A 17,108-nucleotide genomic window follows, 5' to 3' on the forward strand; every position below is an offset into this window, starting at 1 on the left:
ACATTTATTTTCCAAACGATACAACAAATGATTTTACAAAAAGACGAAGAAGAAGGAGAAAGGGAAGATTTACAATTTATTATTTACAACATTGTTACTAACTAGCACATGTAGCTTGACCCTTCCTCGCCCCCCAGAAGCACATTTCTACCACATGCAGGGTCTTCTAGTAAAAGTTTAACAAAAAAAAAAAAAAAAAACGAAGGAAAAAAGGACGTTCAGACAGTCCACTTATGGGGACTTTGTTACCCACCACATTGTCTGTGGGTAAGTGTGTGTGGGTGGATTTTGAAGTCGATGTGTCCTTGAGTGGAAAAACAAAAGGGAAACACTTCATTTTTTGGAGTGCTGTTGTTATCTATTTTTGAAAGTCCAATACCAAACAAAGGAACCCTTTCCAATTCATAAATAATCTAATAAACGAAAAACAAATGACAAAAAGGTAAAAAGTAGATTGAGATGCGAAAAAATAAAAAAAGGTAGGTCGGCCATTTTATAGGCTATTCTTTATTAAGCACTCAGTTATATGGCTAGAGAGGGTATATATAATTTAATACGGCCAAAACGTGTCTCACAGAAATAACCCTAAATCTATTTCGACTAAAATCCGATTCAGGACATTTGGAGTCGATCTAGCGATGTCCGTCCGTCTGTCTGTTTGGCTGGTGAGGAAAAGAATATCCGATTTGGCCCAAAATAAGTACTTCGTAATATTATTATCAAACTTAGATCGAGTTCGCAGATGGACAACATCAGTTCACCCCTTCTGGTACCTCCCCCACAAAAGCGCGTAATTTATAAAAAAAACATGTTTTCCCGACAAATGTTCGATTATTTAAATATTTTATTCAAATTGCTGACCCTCTATGGAGTAGATTCCGAAGGAATGGGCCAATATCGTCCATTTCGTATCGAACATAAATAAATATGAGCTTTGCCTTGTTAAGGCGAAGATCATATGTTTTATGATTTATGTGTTTGTTTTCTCTTTCGAGACGAGCTTAATGATCAGGAATTTGCAGTGAAAAGGAAAGCCAGATAGACACTATCACACACTCACCACAATGCGACGCGTTTCGCTTTGGTTAAGCGGCTCATCAGGCATATTTGGTGTGGATGATGGCTTGCAAGGGCCGTTCTCTGGAAAGTAGTATATATTTCGAACTTATTGCAAATTAGCATATGCGAATTATACACTAGAAACTCTCCAGGTTCGACTGAAGTTCTATTGGCAGATCTTTTTCACAGCAAAGTATGATATAAATAAATTATTTCCTTCATATTATATGAGACATGTGATAATTTTTGGAAAATGTTAAAATGTGCTTGTGGTCAGCGATGCCAACTTAGTGCTTTTCGCGCTATTTATGGTGCTTTTTAGACCCCCTAAAACGCCAAAATAGTGGGCATAGCGCGAAACGAAAAAAAAGCACTGTACGTACGTTTTTCATCTTTTCTGTTGGTGCTTTTAGCGCGTTTTAGATTTTTAAATATAACAATGTTTATACATTCGAATATTTTGATAGTATGACATCTACTTGTCGCAAGTTCTTTACAAATTCTTTACGTGTCATTCCTGTCGTTGAAGTTCTTTTGTTTACTCTTTTTTAATAAACCATAATAAAATGAAGAATTTTGTGTATTATAAACCAATTGAAGGAAAAGTGAAATGAACGAGAAAAAAACGTAAGCTTATACATGGCTGCTTTATTGTACGAGTTTACAAAACTTCAACTGAATTTGAAGCTATGGGTTTTATGGGTGAACATAATTGTTTGTAAAAATGTGTATGTCTGCAAGTTTTAACCACATGTAAAATGTTCCTAATATATCATATTTTTTTAAAAATATGTATGCACTTATATACATGAAATATTTGTATGTTGTTGTTGATTTAAGACACATTTTTCAATGGAATTGTCTGCAATTCTACACAAGGAGTTCTTTGTGAGTACTTTACCCCCTGAAATAGAATTGTCGGTAAGGTCCACAATATCGTATATCCTCAATATATCGGCATCTTCCGATATTGGGTATTTTTGTTGATTTTAACAGAATTTTTAATGGATTTTTTTTTTGTAAATTTCCTAATTCGTTTTAAATGGTGGAGAGTATTCAAAGTTCGGCCCGGCCGAAATTACTGCTTTTTTACTTGTTTAAAAATATGTATGCGCTTATATACATGAAATGTTTATTTTGTTGTTGCAAAATGGTCAGGCTTTATATCTTTATTGTTGTTTTTATAAACACAACGTTTGTTTAATGAAATGTTTATATAAGATACGATCTAAATTTTTGAATAAAACAGTATTTAGTTAAAAAAAAAAAATGTTTTATTGACAATTTTGGTTAGAAAAAAATACATAGCGCTTTTTACGCTTTTTTAAGGAAAATTTTTACGCCATTTACGCTTTTCTGGTTTTTAATTACGCTTTTAGCTCTCAAAATGTTGGCATCACTGCTTGTGGTACCAGATATACTCGTCCGTCCATTTAGTCCATACTTCACCTAATAAAGATAAAAAATATTGGTATGGACAAAATCACAAGAAAATCGAACATTTATATCCAATTTTATACGAAATATTTAATTCCATATTTATCTCAGGTCTCTGGATGAGAGGTATTTAGATATAGCAAGTTGTAAAGAATCACTAATTTTTTTTCGCAAAATATGACAGATCAAATGTTGAAAAAGGGTGACTCTTTATGGGTGAGGTACCAGAAGGGGGCTCGCAGATATTTATTATCTTCACAAAAGATTTTGTGTTTGCAAAAAAGTTTGTCGGTGTGAAATTTGAAGAGAGTTGGATGCTTAGTTCGCTTTTTTTGAACGTTACTTTCAATATTTTTCAACCCTATGTGGGGGAGGTACCAGAAGAAATGGTCTGATTTCTACCATCTTTATAACTAAACTTGTGTTGCTGAAAATATTGAAAATCTGAATGGAATCGGATGTTAGTTTTGCGCTTTATCAGCTTCATGGATATTTAACATTTTGTCCATTTGTGGGGAAGGTACTCATATTAGAAGGAGTGGACCAATATATGCTATATTCATGGCAGATCATGTGTTTGTAGAAATAATGGGATGAGTGAAGTATGAAGAGAACCGGATGAGTATTTCGGATTTTAAAATCGTTTTGGTTATTCAAAATGTTGACTCTTTGTTGGGGAGGTACCAGAAGTATTCCATCTTTACACCCGACCTTGTGCTAATAATTGTATTGTGATGCGTGTAAGTTGAATGTAATTTGATGTTCAACCTTGAATGACGCAGACATCAAGACAGACAGACGATCTAACGGACATCGCTAGATCGACTCTAAATGTCCTTAAAAAGATTTTGTCTGAAAAGACCTGGGGTTTTTGACCGTTTTTTCCATGAGGCACGTTTTAGCCGTGCCAAATTTTATTGAATGAAAGCAAAAAACGTCGGAAATAGCATCGAATTTTTGAATAAGTTAAGATTTGTTTGAATTGGTCACCTCTGACACGAATTATGGCCTTCAAACGGCCAATGAAATCGTCACACGCTGCCTGAATGTTGCCCTGCAGTGTTTTGGCCCATATAGTCCAACGAATTGGTATCCGGAGATTTTGGTGGCAATTGTGCGCTGGAAATAAAGCGAGATTTTTAATCATTCTTGGGTGCCGCGTGCTGAGTTGTGTTAGAATGTTCAAAGTCTGCGGCCAAAATGTTTGCGTGCTCAAGGCATTAATACACCCTTCAGAATATTTTGCCATAACATTCGGCATTTATTCTGATGCCACGGTCGATTAATATGAGAGGAGAGTGACCATCGGCTGTTATGGAGGCCCACACCATCACCATGGCCGGCGCTTGAGTTCTGCTGGCCAACAGAATATGCAAATTTTCAGCTGACCTCTTTGGCAACTAAACACCATTATTTTGTTTGTTTACAAACTGCTGGACAACGAATGATTTCTCATCGGAGAAAACCGAATTCGGCAGTTCACCACTTTCGGCCAAGCGAAGCAACTCTTTAGCTCTTTTGAGTGTATTTTATTTCCGTTGCGGTGTAAGTTCTTGCACTTTTTGGAATTTCAATGGCTCTACCCCGAGCTCATTTTTCAATATTTGTCGAATGGAATATTGTTCAGCTCACGAGCCATTTTTCGGCCACTGCGATGCGGGTTTCGATCAAGTCGCTTCTTTACTTTTCGAATCATTTCTTCTGATGTTGATGTTTTCTTCCGTCCAATTTTCTTGACGTCGGGCTGCGCTACCAGTATCACGGTAACGAGCGATGGAACGAGACGCTAACGATTTATTCACATTTAAATGCTGGAGTGCTCTAACGAAAGTCACTTGTGGTTTTCCAGCCAATTATAAAGAAATCATACTATCACGCTTGAATTCCATCACGAATAACTTTTTTCCGTAAAATTCTCACCAAAATGCATTTGTGCGCTTATAAATAATATAATGACCTGTCACTGGAATAATTTTAACAGCTGTCGGACGAGTGGCTTAGAAATAACAGCAGTCTGAAGTTGGTTATAGTTTCATAGTTTCATCTCACCTTGTATTCCCTCCGTAGCCATATGGCTGAGGATATAAAACAAATTTGGGGGAAACCCTTACATAAGTCAGCAATTTTTGAGATTTATTTTATATATATTTTTTTTTACAATTACTTCAGGACTAAAATCATAGTTTTAAAGAACATTGGATTCGTATTTATATTTAAAATTAATATAATCAAAATTTGACTTGAAAATTGGGCTTTACACCAGTATTAATATTTTGCCAAAAAATGTTTACAGTACCATTCAGGCGAGTAGGCACGACATCAATCCTTTTCTTTACATTTTTTACCTTTTTTTGAGAATACTCAAATACACTTAAATTCAATAAGAAAATATTGAATGTATGACTCAATTCTGCCACAATATGGTACCAAACAAAAAAAATACATGCAGAAAAAGACATCCCTTTTTTCCAAAAGTGGGGCAAAGACAACCCAAAATACACTCAAATGTTTTTTTATGTGCGTATGTGTTCGTGATAATATTCACAATTCATATATGGATGTGCATAACCCTCCCCTATCATAACCGTAGAGAATGAGGTGATAAGGGCATGATAAATCATAATAAAAATTACTTTTTTATTTTTCTTGTATTTTTTGGTTGCTCTTATTTTGTTGTTGTTGTTCTTTTTCAATTTAAAAGTTTATGTTACGCATTTACATAAATTCTATTTTTGTGTGGGGTTTATATGGTTTTCATATTTTATTCTTCCAAAAACCAGTCGTCTATGGTTCTGTTTTTTATTTTTGTATTTTATGTTTATTGATTTATAACTTAATAACAATAATAAATATATGAGTCAAAATCTAAATATTGTCAAAAGGTAATCCAAAGCTATACGATTTATGTCTGAGAATAAGAATGGCGCTTTGGTGGTTATTAGGGAAATGTGTCTATTTTATGGAAGATGATTGGGTGATAGATAATGTAGAGGCTAATCAAATACTTGTAATTTTTATATACCACCTTAAATTAGATAATTTTATAATAATAGGACCCTCTATGGAGTAGATTCCTTAGAAATTGTCCATTGTCCATTTCGTATCGGTCCAAAATAAATATGATATAAATATTGTCACGTGTCACTTTTTGGACTATATTGGTTACTTACTTCACTTTATATGAGATATGTGTTCATTTTTAGAAAATGTTAAAATGTGAGTAAATGTTAAAAACTTCATCTAATACAGATAAAAATATTGGTATGGTCAAAATTAGGAGAAAATCGAATTTAAGCGAAATCATATACCACATTCTTCTTAGGATTCTGGTTGAGAAAAATATTTAGATATAGTAAGTTGTTAAGAATCGCTGACTTGTGTTGCGAGTTATGACAGATAAAAGTATTGAAAATTGTGCCCCTTTTGTTGCGTGAGGTATCAGAAGGGGTTCGCAGATATATATCATCTTCAGAAGAGACCTTGTTGAGAGTTGGATGTATATTTTGCTTTTTTGAGCGTTTTGTTTGTCAATATCTTGATTCCTATGTGGGGGTGATACCAGATAAAGTTGTCCGATTTAGTTATAACTTCCACTATACAGGGTTGCCCATATTCGACGGACCCATGTTTTGTTATGCGACTTATGTGCGAAGGTGCGCCGTCTTGTTGAAACCAGAACTACGCTTTCGACGAATAATTGACATCACAAAATTGGTCATCATGTCGCGATAACGCTCCTGATTAACAGCATGGCCATTTTCATTTTGGAAGAAACTGTGACTTTTTCGCCATGAAGAGGCACTTCTTGAATCTCTTGAGGATTTTCAGTGGCGTAAAAACGGCAATTTTGATTAGTTACGGTCCCTTAGAAGGCGCACTTCTCACATTTTTTAATGTTTTAAAAGCACGTTGAGTTTTCACAATTGACTTCTTCTGTTGAATGTAAATTTCAACTATTTCAGAGCGCTCGCGTGGCGTGTATTGGTTCATGGTAAAAATCTGCTTGGACTGACGCTTCAAACGCGGTATATCATTAAGCGATGAGACATCTCTGTCAAAAGTTATGGCGTTGCCAGATGGGTCCGTCGAATATGGGCAACCCTGTACATTGTATGGAGGGTATATTTAGTTTGTCATTCGATTTGTAACTCATCGGAACAATAATTTTAGATATAACAAAGACGATTTAGCCCTGTCCATCCGTCTGTTGTAATCACGCTAGAGCCACAATGAATAAAGATAGGAAGCTAACATTTTGAAAACATCAGTTTTTTCCGTAGGCAGGTAGACGGACTATATCGAATCACGATATTGTATAGCCCACATACAACTGTACCCTCCGATATTCGATATTTCGACGATTTTAGGGTCGTGATACACGGGAGTTGTTTCAAATTTCATATTCGTAATGGACACTACAGCCTATGACAGAAAATGCGTATGCTGGACCACGTTTTCGTATAGACTCCATATAACGGTACCTCCCATTATTCGGTATTTTGATGATTTTAGCGACATTATTCACCGTAGTTATTTCAAATATCGTATTTAGAATTGGTACTAGGTACTATGACAGAAAATTGTCTATGCAGGTCCAGGTCTTCGTATAGGCCCCATACATCAGTACCTCCCTATACTCGGAATTTGGAAGATTGTATGTACAATATTAACCTGTGACAGAAATTGTCTATGCAGTTCCCAGTCTTCGTATAGTCGCGATATAACTGTACTATATTTTTGATGATTTTAGCTACATTACGAGTATTCACCAGATTTTTTCTTTCATGTTTCGTATTTGAATATTGTAATGGCTTGTGACAAAAGTTGCTTATGCAGGTCCACGTCTTCGTATAGACCTCAATATACCGGCTATATTCGGTATTTTTAAGATTTTTTAAGATTCGGTATTTTTAAGATTTTAACAGAATTTCTAACGAATTTTTTTTTTTTTTTTGAAAATTCCCAAATTCGTGAGAAATCGTGGAGGGTATTCAGCGTTCGGCCCGGCCGAACTTACTGCTTTTTTACTTGTTAAAATCTGAACCCTATGTGGGTAGAGGTACCAGAAGAAATGTTGCCATCTCTACCATCTTTATATCAGATCTTGTGTTGATGGAAATATTGAAATGTGCCAAGACTGAATGGAATTGGATTATAATATCGTGGATATTCAAAATTTTGACACTTTGTGGGGAAGGTACCAAAAGGAGTGGACCCATACATTCCTTTTTCATACCTTATCTTGTGTTAAGGTGGATATTGGGATATATGAAAAGTGAAGACAATTGGGAGCTTATTTGACATTTTATGAGATATATAATTATTTCAAATTTTGACTACTTTTAGGGGTAGGTACCAGAAGGGTTGGTTCTATACTCTTATTTTTACACCAAAACTTGGATTAATAGAAATATCGGACCCTTACATCACATTTTATAAAAGTTTTAATTATTCAAAATGTTGACCTTTTGTTTGGGAGATACTTGATGGAGTGAACCGATATTGTCCATTTTCGCACCTGACCTGTCACTGATGAAAAGATTAGGATTTGAAAAGTTGGAGCAACAGCTTTTGTGTGGGAGGTATCAGAAGGGGAGGACGGATATTGCCCATCTCCCAACTCGATCTAAGTTCGACAATTATATTACGATGTACCAAGTTTGGATTAAATCGTATACTCCCTTCGAGAGTTATCGTGCGCAACAGACAGACGGGCGGATTTGGTCCCGCCCTATCAAATGAGAAGGCTAATGATGATATACCTTCTGTAGCCAAATGGCTAAGGGTATAAAAATTCCTTTGTATATTTAAATGGGGAGGGAATACTTCTGTCTTTATTTGAAATCAATAAAAACAAGTAAGCAAAGGCTACAGTCGAGCGGGGCCGACCGTTGAATACCCTACAACACTATAATAAACCATACAGTTTATATGGGCGAGATACTCGAAAGAATTCCACAAGATGTTGTGACAAATAATAAAAGAAAACCATCAGGTTCCGTTCTCTAATTTTCGAATAATAGAAACTAATTTGCTCATTTCCAATTTATAAGTAGATGTTGCACGTAAATGGTCTTCCTAGATCTGGAACCAATATTTCCCAAAGACCTATAATCTCTCAGAAGTGGCAAAAGATTAACATTTATTGTTGGTTTTTTACTGAAACGCTCTATATGAGATACAGACATTTGGCTATATTCTTCAACGAAATCATCGTTAACGAAATAGTCAGAAGTGCGTCTTTCCTGTATTCCATCCAAAACTGCTTGGCTTTTGTAATGTCCGGTAACCCCCATTCAAATGTGCGTGAGGATCGGGCGATAATTACGACCTGCAGAAAATCTTGCAGTTTTTTGGTCCATTTCAACCCCTAAATATATGGTGATCATCTCCAAAAAGAGTAGGCTTCTATTCTGACCCTCATCTTATCCCCATGCAAAATTTCGTAAGGATCGGGCCATAAATACGATCTGTATATGATATCCTGATATCTCAACTACTTAGTTTTGTTAGCTATAGAAATATTACCAAATGTTTAATTCAAAATGAAAATATGCCAAAAATATGACAAAATTGAAAAAATATGAGACAATTTTACAAAATCAATATTTTCATCTTTAGAGAGATATCTTTATGCGATTTTTTTAGATGTTTTTCTTTCCTGCCAAGAGGCCATTCTGAATTAATGAGAACTGTCGAAATCAGTTCAGCCGTTCTCGACATATAAGAGATTTTTCAAGCATATCTTCTTTGATAAACATATATATCGCACATATTTTGCTATATATCAGTTTTGTTGGATGTTAACATCAATGTAAAGATCAGAAGTAACCTTGTCATGGCTTTGTGATTTCGCCGGGATTTAAAATATTCTTGGTTTAATAAAAAATTTTGAATTTTTTCAACACAAAAGATATGGTCTATTTTACCCGCTAAATATTATCCGATGACCAACCAAATTGGTAGGCTTCTTCCCCGCCCTAAACTCTAGCTACATGCGAAATTCCGCGTCGATTGGTCTATAATTGCGGCCTGTATAGCTACTGCAAAATCCGACATTTTTTCAGTATTTGGTCCATTTCAACCCCTAAACATTTGGCGATCATCTCCAAAAGAAATAGGGTTCTATTCTGACCCTAGTCCCATCTCCATTCTAAATTTCGTGAAGATCGGGCCATAATTGCGACCTGTAGAGTGATTACAAATTAACATGGACAGAAGGACAGACGGACGGACGGACATACATAGCTAGATCGACTCAACTCGGCGATCTAGGAAGATCCATATATACTTTCCTATGTGGGAAATCAATATTTCGAGATGTTACATAATTTTTGGCCCAATCAAACTTATAATACCCCCATCACATAGTGTTGTAGGGTATAAAAATCATTTTTTTGGAAATATATTATTTGAGGATTAAAAATATAAAAAGATTAATAAATACATTCATTAATACTTACATATATACATACATACACAATCAAATTAATTTTCAGCAAATATTTGCTATACACATTTCCCCCCTTCTCCAATGATCTTTTCCCATTGACAATTGTTTGCATAGCAAGAAAAGAATCTATTAAATGATTGATATCTTATGCCTTATTATGCATAAGTGTTTGACTAAAATAAACAGAAATAATGGGCAAAACGTAAAACATGTTAACAGTCAAGAGTCTTCTTTATATAAGACAAATAAATTTTATCAAAGTCCATTTAAATTTAAAAATGTTGCTCAATTTATTTCGCAATGTTGTTATTTAATTTCAGTCTAGACGTTCACCATAACATTTTATTGAAATTACCACTGGCTTAAGATTGTAAAATTAAATTAAATTTTATGTTGTTGTTTGTCCAAAGAAGTATCTACAGAAAAAAAACACAGAGAAAAACCTAGTCTCCCAACGATTTTTCAATTGAAATAAATTTAAATTTCTGTCAGTCAAGAGGTAGCTACGTAAACAAGCTACATGCATTTAAAGGCTTCTTGGTATGTCGTTGAAACATTTGAATGTGAAACAAAAATTATCTCTGTTTTAGTCTTTAATATCCCTGCTTAAATCTGAGTCAGAAATTTGATAAAAACAAAAATAGAAACAATTAAAAAAGCTGTAAGTTCAGCCGGGCCGAATTTAAATACCCTCCACCATTTGGAACAAATTTGGCAATTTTCAAAAACAATATAATCCATTAAAAATTCTTTTAAAATCTTAAAAATACCGAATGTAGCTTTTATAATAGGGCCTATATGACGACATGAACCTGCATAGGTAACATTTGTCATAAGCCATTACAATATTCAAATGCAAAACTTAAAAAAAAAATCGGTAATAATGTAGATAAAATCATCAAAATACCGAATATCGTGAGCTGCCGGTATATGGGGCTTATAAGAAGACGTGGACCTGCACAGACAATCTCCTGTCATAGGCTGTAGTACCCATTACGAATTTTAAATGCCAAATTTGAAATAATTCAGGTGAATAATATCGCTTAAATCATCAAAATATATAATATCGGGAGGTACCGTTATTTGGGGGCTATACGAAGACGCGGACATGCACAGAAAATCTCCCGTCGTAGGCTGTAGTATCCATTACGGACTTCAAATACCAAATTTGAAAAAATTCCGGTGAATAAATTCGCTAAAATCATCAAAATGCCGAATTACGGACGGTACCGTTATATGGGGGCTATACGAAGATGTGGACCTGCACAGAAAATTTTCTGTCTTAGGTTATAGTATCCATTACGAACTTCAAATACCAAATTTGAAACAATCCCGGTGAATAATGTGGGTAAAATCAACAAAATACCGAATATCCGAACCGTTATATGGGGGCTATACCAAAACGTGGACCTACATGGTCCATTTGCAATACCAAAAGTCAAGTCAAAGATCAAGAATATATATATATATATATATATATATATATATATATATATATATATATATATATATATATATATATATATATATATATATATATATATATATATATACATACATACTCTGTGGGGTCTAAAATGTGTATTTCGAGGTGTTACAAACGGAATGACAAGCATAATATACCCTCCATACTATGATGGAGTGTATAAAAAACCTAACTTAATTGATGAATAAATAACCTATTGTCAATTTTTTAAGTATTAATATATATTTTGGACCTGAAAATGCAAAAATATTTACAATGAATGTAAGACAATATTTCTATTATTATATCTATTTACGAAATTTCACGGAGGTAGGGCCACATTTCCCAACTGTTTCGTTTTGATTTGGAATCATTGAGAAAAATACATTCATGCAAATTATACATATCTTTCCTTTATTTCCTTTCGATCCTTTGGATCACACATCGGATTGCTTATCCGCTTTGGTATTTGTCTCATTTATAAAATTTTCCGCGTCATTGCTTCAGAACTGCTGCCTAATTTTATGATACTATTTTACTTAAAAATCCAACAAAATGTCAAGACAACAACCACGCGCCACTTCATTTATCTTCAACAATAAACGCATAAGGAATGCACAGCATCGCACACGCTACGGTCTTACGCAAAAATGGTGTGAGGTTTAATGGTGTGATTGTACAACATTGCGTCATATATCATACATCCGCATCCAGTCTGCGCAGAAACACCATTAGGCAGCCACGGTACCATGCCGACAGTAATGTGCTTAAATTAACCCAATAGGTCTATAAAAGTGTCAGTAAAATACATCTTCATTGATTAATCACCCGTAGCTGAGCGACATGAATAAATATTGTATCTATTAATATATGAGAATACAGTGAAGCGAAGCGGTTCACAATGTGGTGGTGAATGTGGAAATTTAAGAATATGTAAATAACTTTTATAAAGAAATATAGCTAACAAAAAATAAGGCAAGTAAACAGTTTTTAAACTTTTCCGGACCAAAATTAAATATTTTGACAAGTTCTGAGATCCAGTATTCGAACAATTTGTGAAAATTAGCAATATCAAATTTCCAAAAAAAAAAAAAAAAATGAGCAGAAAAATATAAATGCGAAATAAATAGTAAATATCTGTAAGTTTCGTTTTATAGGGGTTGTACTAAAATGTAGTCATGTATGAATGTATATTATCAGATATCAAATTTTAACAATTCTATTTAAAATTTGGTTTAAATCGTCAAAGTATCATACACCCGTAGATGACTTTTAAACAACTTTACTAATTGTTTTTATTTAAAAAAACTTAATTTTTTCTCAATCTGTAAAATTTACAGAATAGTCCTGATGGAGGTTGCGTTACATGTGGGCTATACGAAAACATGAAAATATATTTTCTGCGAATTCTAGCTACAAAATTAAATACAATTACAATTAATATGTTTAGCAACAATTCAAGTAATAAATATCGAGAGGTTCTGCTGTATGGGGGCTGTACGAAAACTTAAAAGTAACGAATATTGGGAGATACCGATACATAAACCAAATACCAGAACTTGGGCCAATATGGACAGTTTTTATTGCAAGGTTCTTTTTTTTTTGCTTACAGGGACTGTCAATATACAACAAATTAGGGTACTACTTGAGTGGGAGAAAAATTCGTTGAAATTCGGTCATATCCTACTCTTGCCGAGCACTCTTTTAGTTTTTGTTCGATTCTGCTTCCACTCTATTTTTTTAATCAGCAGAGACTCGGGAGCGCTGCCACACAAAACAAAAAAGTAAAGAGTACACTCTGTAAAAACGCTCCCGCTCTTCGAGCAATGCTGCTTGCTAGCAAGTTTCGCTCCCGAGTAAGAACAAGCAAATCAGTGCAACATCATCTGTTAAACAACATCTTTGGCATCGAACAAGTTAAGCCATAAAAATCGTAACCAAACAAAATGATCGTGTTTACTTACCAACTGAGTCATCTGAAAATGTGCACCTACGGTTCGCCACCAGAACTCAAGTGCCGGCCATGGTAAAAGAGTGGGCCGCCATAACAGCCGATGGTTGCTCTCCGCTGGTATTAATCGACCGTGGTATTAGAATAAATGCCGAATATTATCGCAAAAATATTCTGGAGGGTGAATTGAAGCCTTGGGCACGCAAACATTTTGGCCACAGACCTTGGACATTCCAACGGGACTCAGCTCTATCGTACTCAGCACTCGTCATCCAAGAATGGTTACAAAATTAGGTTCCCCGCTTCATTTCCAGCGCACAATAGCTACCAAAATCTGCGTATACCAATCCGTTGGACTATTGCAAGGTTGGGAGCAATGTTGACACTTAAAATACCAAAGTGTCGATCACCTGAAGCAAAATACCGCAAAGCAACATTTGGGCAGCGTGTGACGGTTTGATTGGTAGTTTGAAGGCCATAATTCGTGCCAAAGGTGACCAAATCGAACATTTTTTGCTTTCATTTAATAAAATTAAAAAAAGTGTAAAAAGTGTGGAGTTTGACTTTGTTGCAGTTTTTTATTCTCGCCCAGTAAGTCCGGCCGGGACAGGATAAAAAAATTAAAATTAAATTAAATAAATAAGAAAGGGTAGGTTCGGACGGGCCGAACTTTTAATATCCTCCACCATTTGGGAGAAAATTTCAACAAATTCCGAAAAATACCCTTTAAATATAAAAACCATTAAGATTTTCAAATACGAAATTTGAAAAATCATCAAAATACTGACTAAAATGAGGTACCGTTATATGGGGGCTATACGAAGACGTGGACCTACATGGTCCATTTATAAACTTAACCTGCCAACTGAAAGAAGCGTGATTAAAATAAACAGACGGGCATTGCTAAATCGTCTTGGATTTTTACGCTGATCCAGAATATATATTCATAAATAGGGTCTATCATGAATATTTCGAGGAGTTATAAACGGAATCACAAAGCTAATATACCCTCCATAGAATGGTGGAGGGCATAAAAACGATAAATGATGCAGTTAAAATCATACAAATACCGGGAGTTACCGTTATATTGGGGTCTATACCACCATTTGCTGGTGGTATTTATCTCACAATCTATTGATTTTTAGCGAACCAGTTACATCGATATTATCGTAAATATAAAATGTGTTTGATGCATGAGGCTCATACCTATGATTTTTAACTCATATTTTATTCGAAGACGACATGACATGAAGGTTATACTAATATTGAGTCTTTAACTCAAGATGTAAAGATAAACACTGTTTACGTAAAGACCCCAGACCATCTTCATCACTGTTGTTAAATTACGTCAAACAACAAACTTGTATGCATGTATGGGTACCTCCTCGACCGTGAAATTTTTTATGTATACACCGTATACGCAGGAACATAGTATGCGTAGGTTTGCCATTGATTTATACTCCATAAAAAAAACTGAAAAATAAAAACAACAACAACATGTCCTTAAGGAATATTTATATCCTTAAAGTGTGTGCAAAAAGTACAATGACGAAAAAAAACCAAGGACGAAGGATTTCCAGGTATTCATTGTAACACATAATGTCGTCCAGACTTATGTTACCAAAATTTATTAATGTCGTGACTTTAATGTAACGATATTGACAAAAAAGTCTAAAGACACTGTAATTTGTTCATTTTAGTTTCTTGGGCAATGCTACTGCTAACAAAACGTGTAATAGTTTGGTCTACATTTTTATACCCTCCACCATAGTAAGTTTGTCATTCCGCTTGTAACACTTCGGAAATTATATTTTAGACCCCAAAAAGTAAATATATTCTTGATAATAATAAAATTCTAAATCGATTTATCAATGTCCGTCCGTCTATCCGTCTGTCCGTCTGTGGAAATAACTCTAGCTTCCGAACGAAATGAAGTAGGTTGATAAAATTTAACTCAATTGTGTACTATGTCTGCAGGACTTTTGGTATTGAAAATGTATACAAACATACAATGTTTCGCCACCGCAGCCAGAACCAATTATTACCAACAAATACCAGTTTTAAGACAAATCCGTGAAAAAATGTAACGAAAACCATCAAAATACCGCATATCGGGAGGTACCATTATGTGGGGGCTATACCAAATCGTGGACCAAATCGTGGACCTACCTATATTATATGGGAACTATACCACAACGTGGGCGGATATATCTCATTTTTAATACCAACCATCCTAGGCACAATACAAATTATTCTGCAAAATTTTGAGGTTCTACGTCAAATAATGTGGGATGTATAGTGATTTCAACAGACAGACAGACGGACAGACAAATTGGTTATATATGCAAAATTCCATACCACTTGGGCGGATATTACACGTTTGGCGCACAATAAAAGGCAAATCGTACGAAGATATATATGGGAGATATATCTCAATTTTGACCGATAATATTATCAATTTCTATGGGAGTCTTCCTTGGGTCAAACAAATCACTTGTGCAAAATTTCATCTGGATCGGGCAATAAATGCGACACGTGCTTTGTTTATAATAATATATGGACAGAAAGACGTACGGACATGCATAAATCGACTCAGAATGTGATTCTATGCAGATAATCAAAAGGAATTATGGGTCTATCTAGTTTCCACCTACCATTCTAAGATATATTTCGAATTGAAAAAAATGAATAAAATTTTTTTGAATGCAGAATTACAATGTTTTTTAATTATTTCAATAATACTTCTCTTATATTTTATTTACTTTGAAATTTTTGCAAGCAATTGTGAGAGCAAATTCCAATTTATGCCTTTGCTTCGCAAATAAATCCATGTTTAGCAGCACAGTCCTTGTCGTTCCATTGGAACCCAGCTGCATTAGCCAAAAGGTGCAAGCAATGTTCATTACTGTTCATATTGTTTGGTTCTCCTTTAGCAAAATTAGAGTAGTTAACACGACCACCCTTCGATGACCAGTAGAATGGACGATTTGGGTCCTTGACTCTGTTATATTCATCATTAGCTCCTAACCAAAAATCCCTGGGGTTTCCTAAATTTTGAGAGAACAATTTTTGAGATCAATTCTAGCTTTAATCTCGGAATGTATGTTATACCAACGTATGACTTCAGTGCATCGACTACAACGGCATTCTTGTTACCGTCGGGTATTTCAAGAAGTTGCAGTCCCTTTCGAGCGCATTCGTGTGCTGCCTCAAACCAATTGTACTGAAAGAGAGAAACACCAGAAATGTATTATTTAAATATCACTCAAATCTCAAATCAAATGACAAGGAACTTACATTCTGATCTATTTCAATGTAAAAAACACCACCATCAAAACCACGTTGCAATGTTGGAACAGCTCGTACTGATTCCAGAGCCACAGCGGCCATGCAAAATGCTATAGCTATCACTGTAACACTTTTCATTCTGTCAACGATGCGTTTTCCCAGAAAACTGAACTGATTCGAATTCCGACTCCCATCTTTTATATACAAAATATTTATTATCTTTTTTTTGTAGTGCATTTATCAGAAAGCCAAACATCATAAACCCTTTTAAACAAATAGCCAATAAAAAGTTACATCTTTTCATGCTAAATATAGTTCTAATAAATTCAGGGTTATTTATCTTTCTAGATAATATTTAGAAGGCACGGCAACAGTTTATGGCCCCCACAACAACAGTTAGCAACAAGTTTTGACTTTTAATTCAACGCTGCGGGAAATCAATCGCATTGCAATTC

At 34.7% G+C, this 17,108-nt stretch overlaps 1 protein-coding gene across 1 annotated transcript; it reads right to left on the minus strand.

The window, feature by feature from the left end:
- Window positions 1–16,059: 16,059 nt before the first annotated feature.
- LOC131802113 (lectin subunit alpha-like) lies at window positions 16,060–16,807 on the minus strand. Its single transcript, XM_059121500.1, has 3 exons — window positions 16,663–16,807; window positions 16,477–16,588; window positions 16,060–16,412 (listed from the first exon to the last, which is right to left on the minus strand). Exons 1-3 carry the CDS (start codon window positions 16,789–16,791, stop codon window positions 16,168–16,170), a joined length of 486 nt encoding a protein of 161 aa, XP_058977483.1. The 5' UTR covers window positions 16,792–16,807; the 3' UTR covers window positions 16,060–16,167.
- Between the last annotated feature and the right edge of the window lie 301 nt (window positions 16,808–17,108).

The sequence above is a fragment of the Musca domestica genome, unplaced genomic scaffold, assembly GCF_030504385.1.
Source record: "Musca domestica strain aabys unplaced genomic scaffold, Musca_domestica.polishedcontigs.V.1.1 2, whole genome shotgun sequence".
Lineage (NCBI taxonomy): Eukaryota > Metazoa > Arthropoda > Insecta > Diptera > Muscidae > Musca > Musca domestica.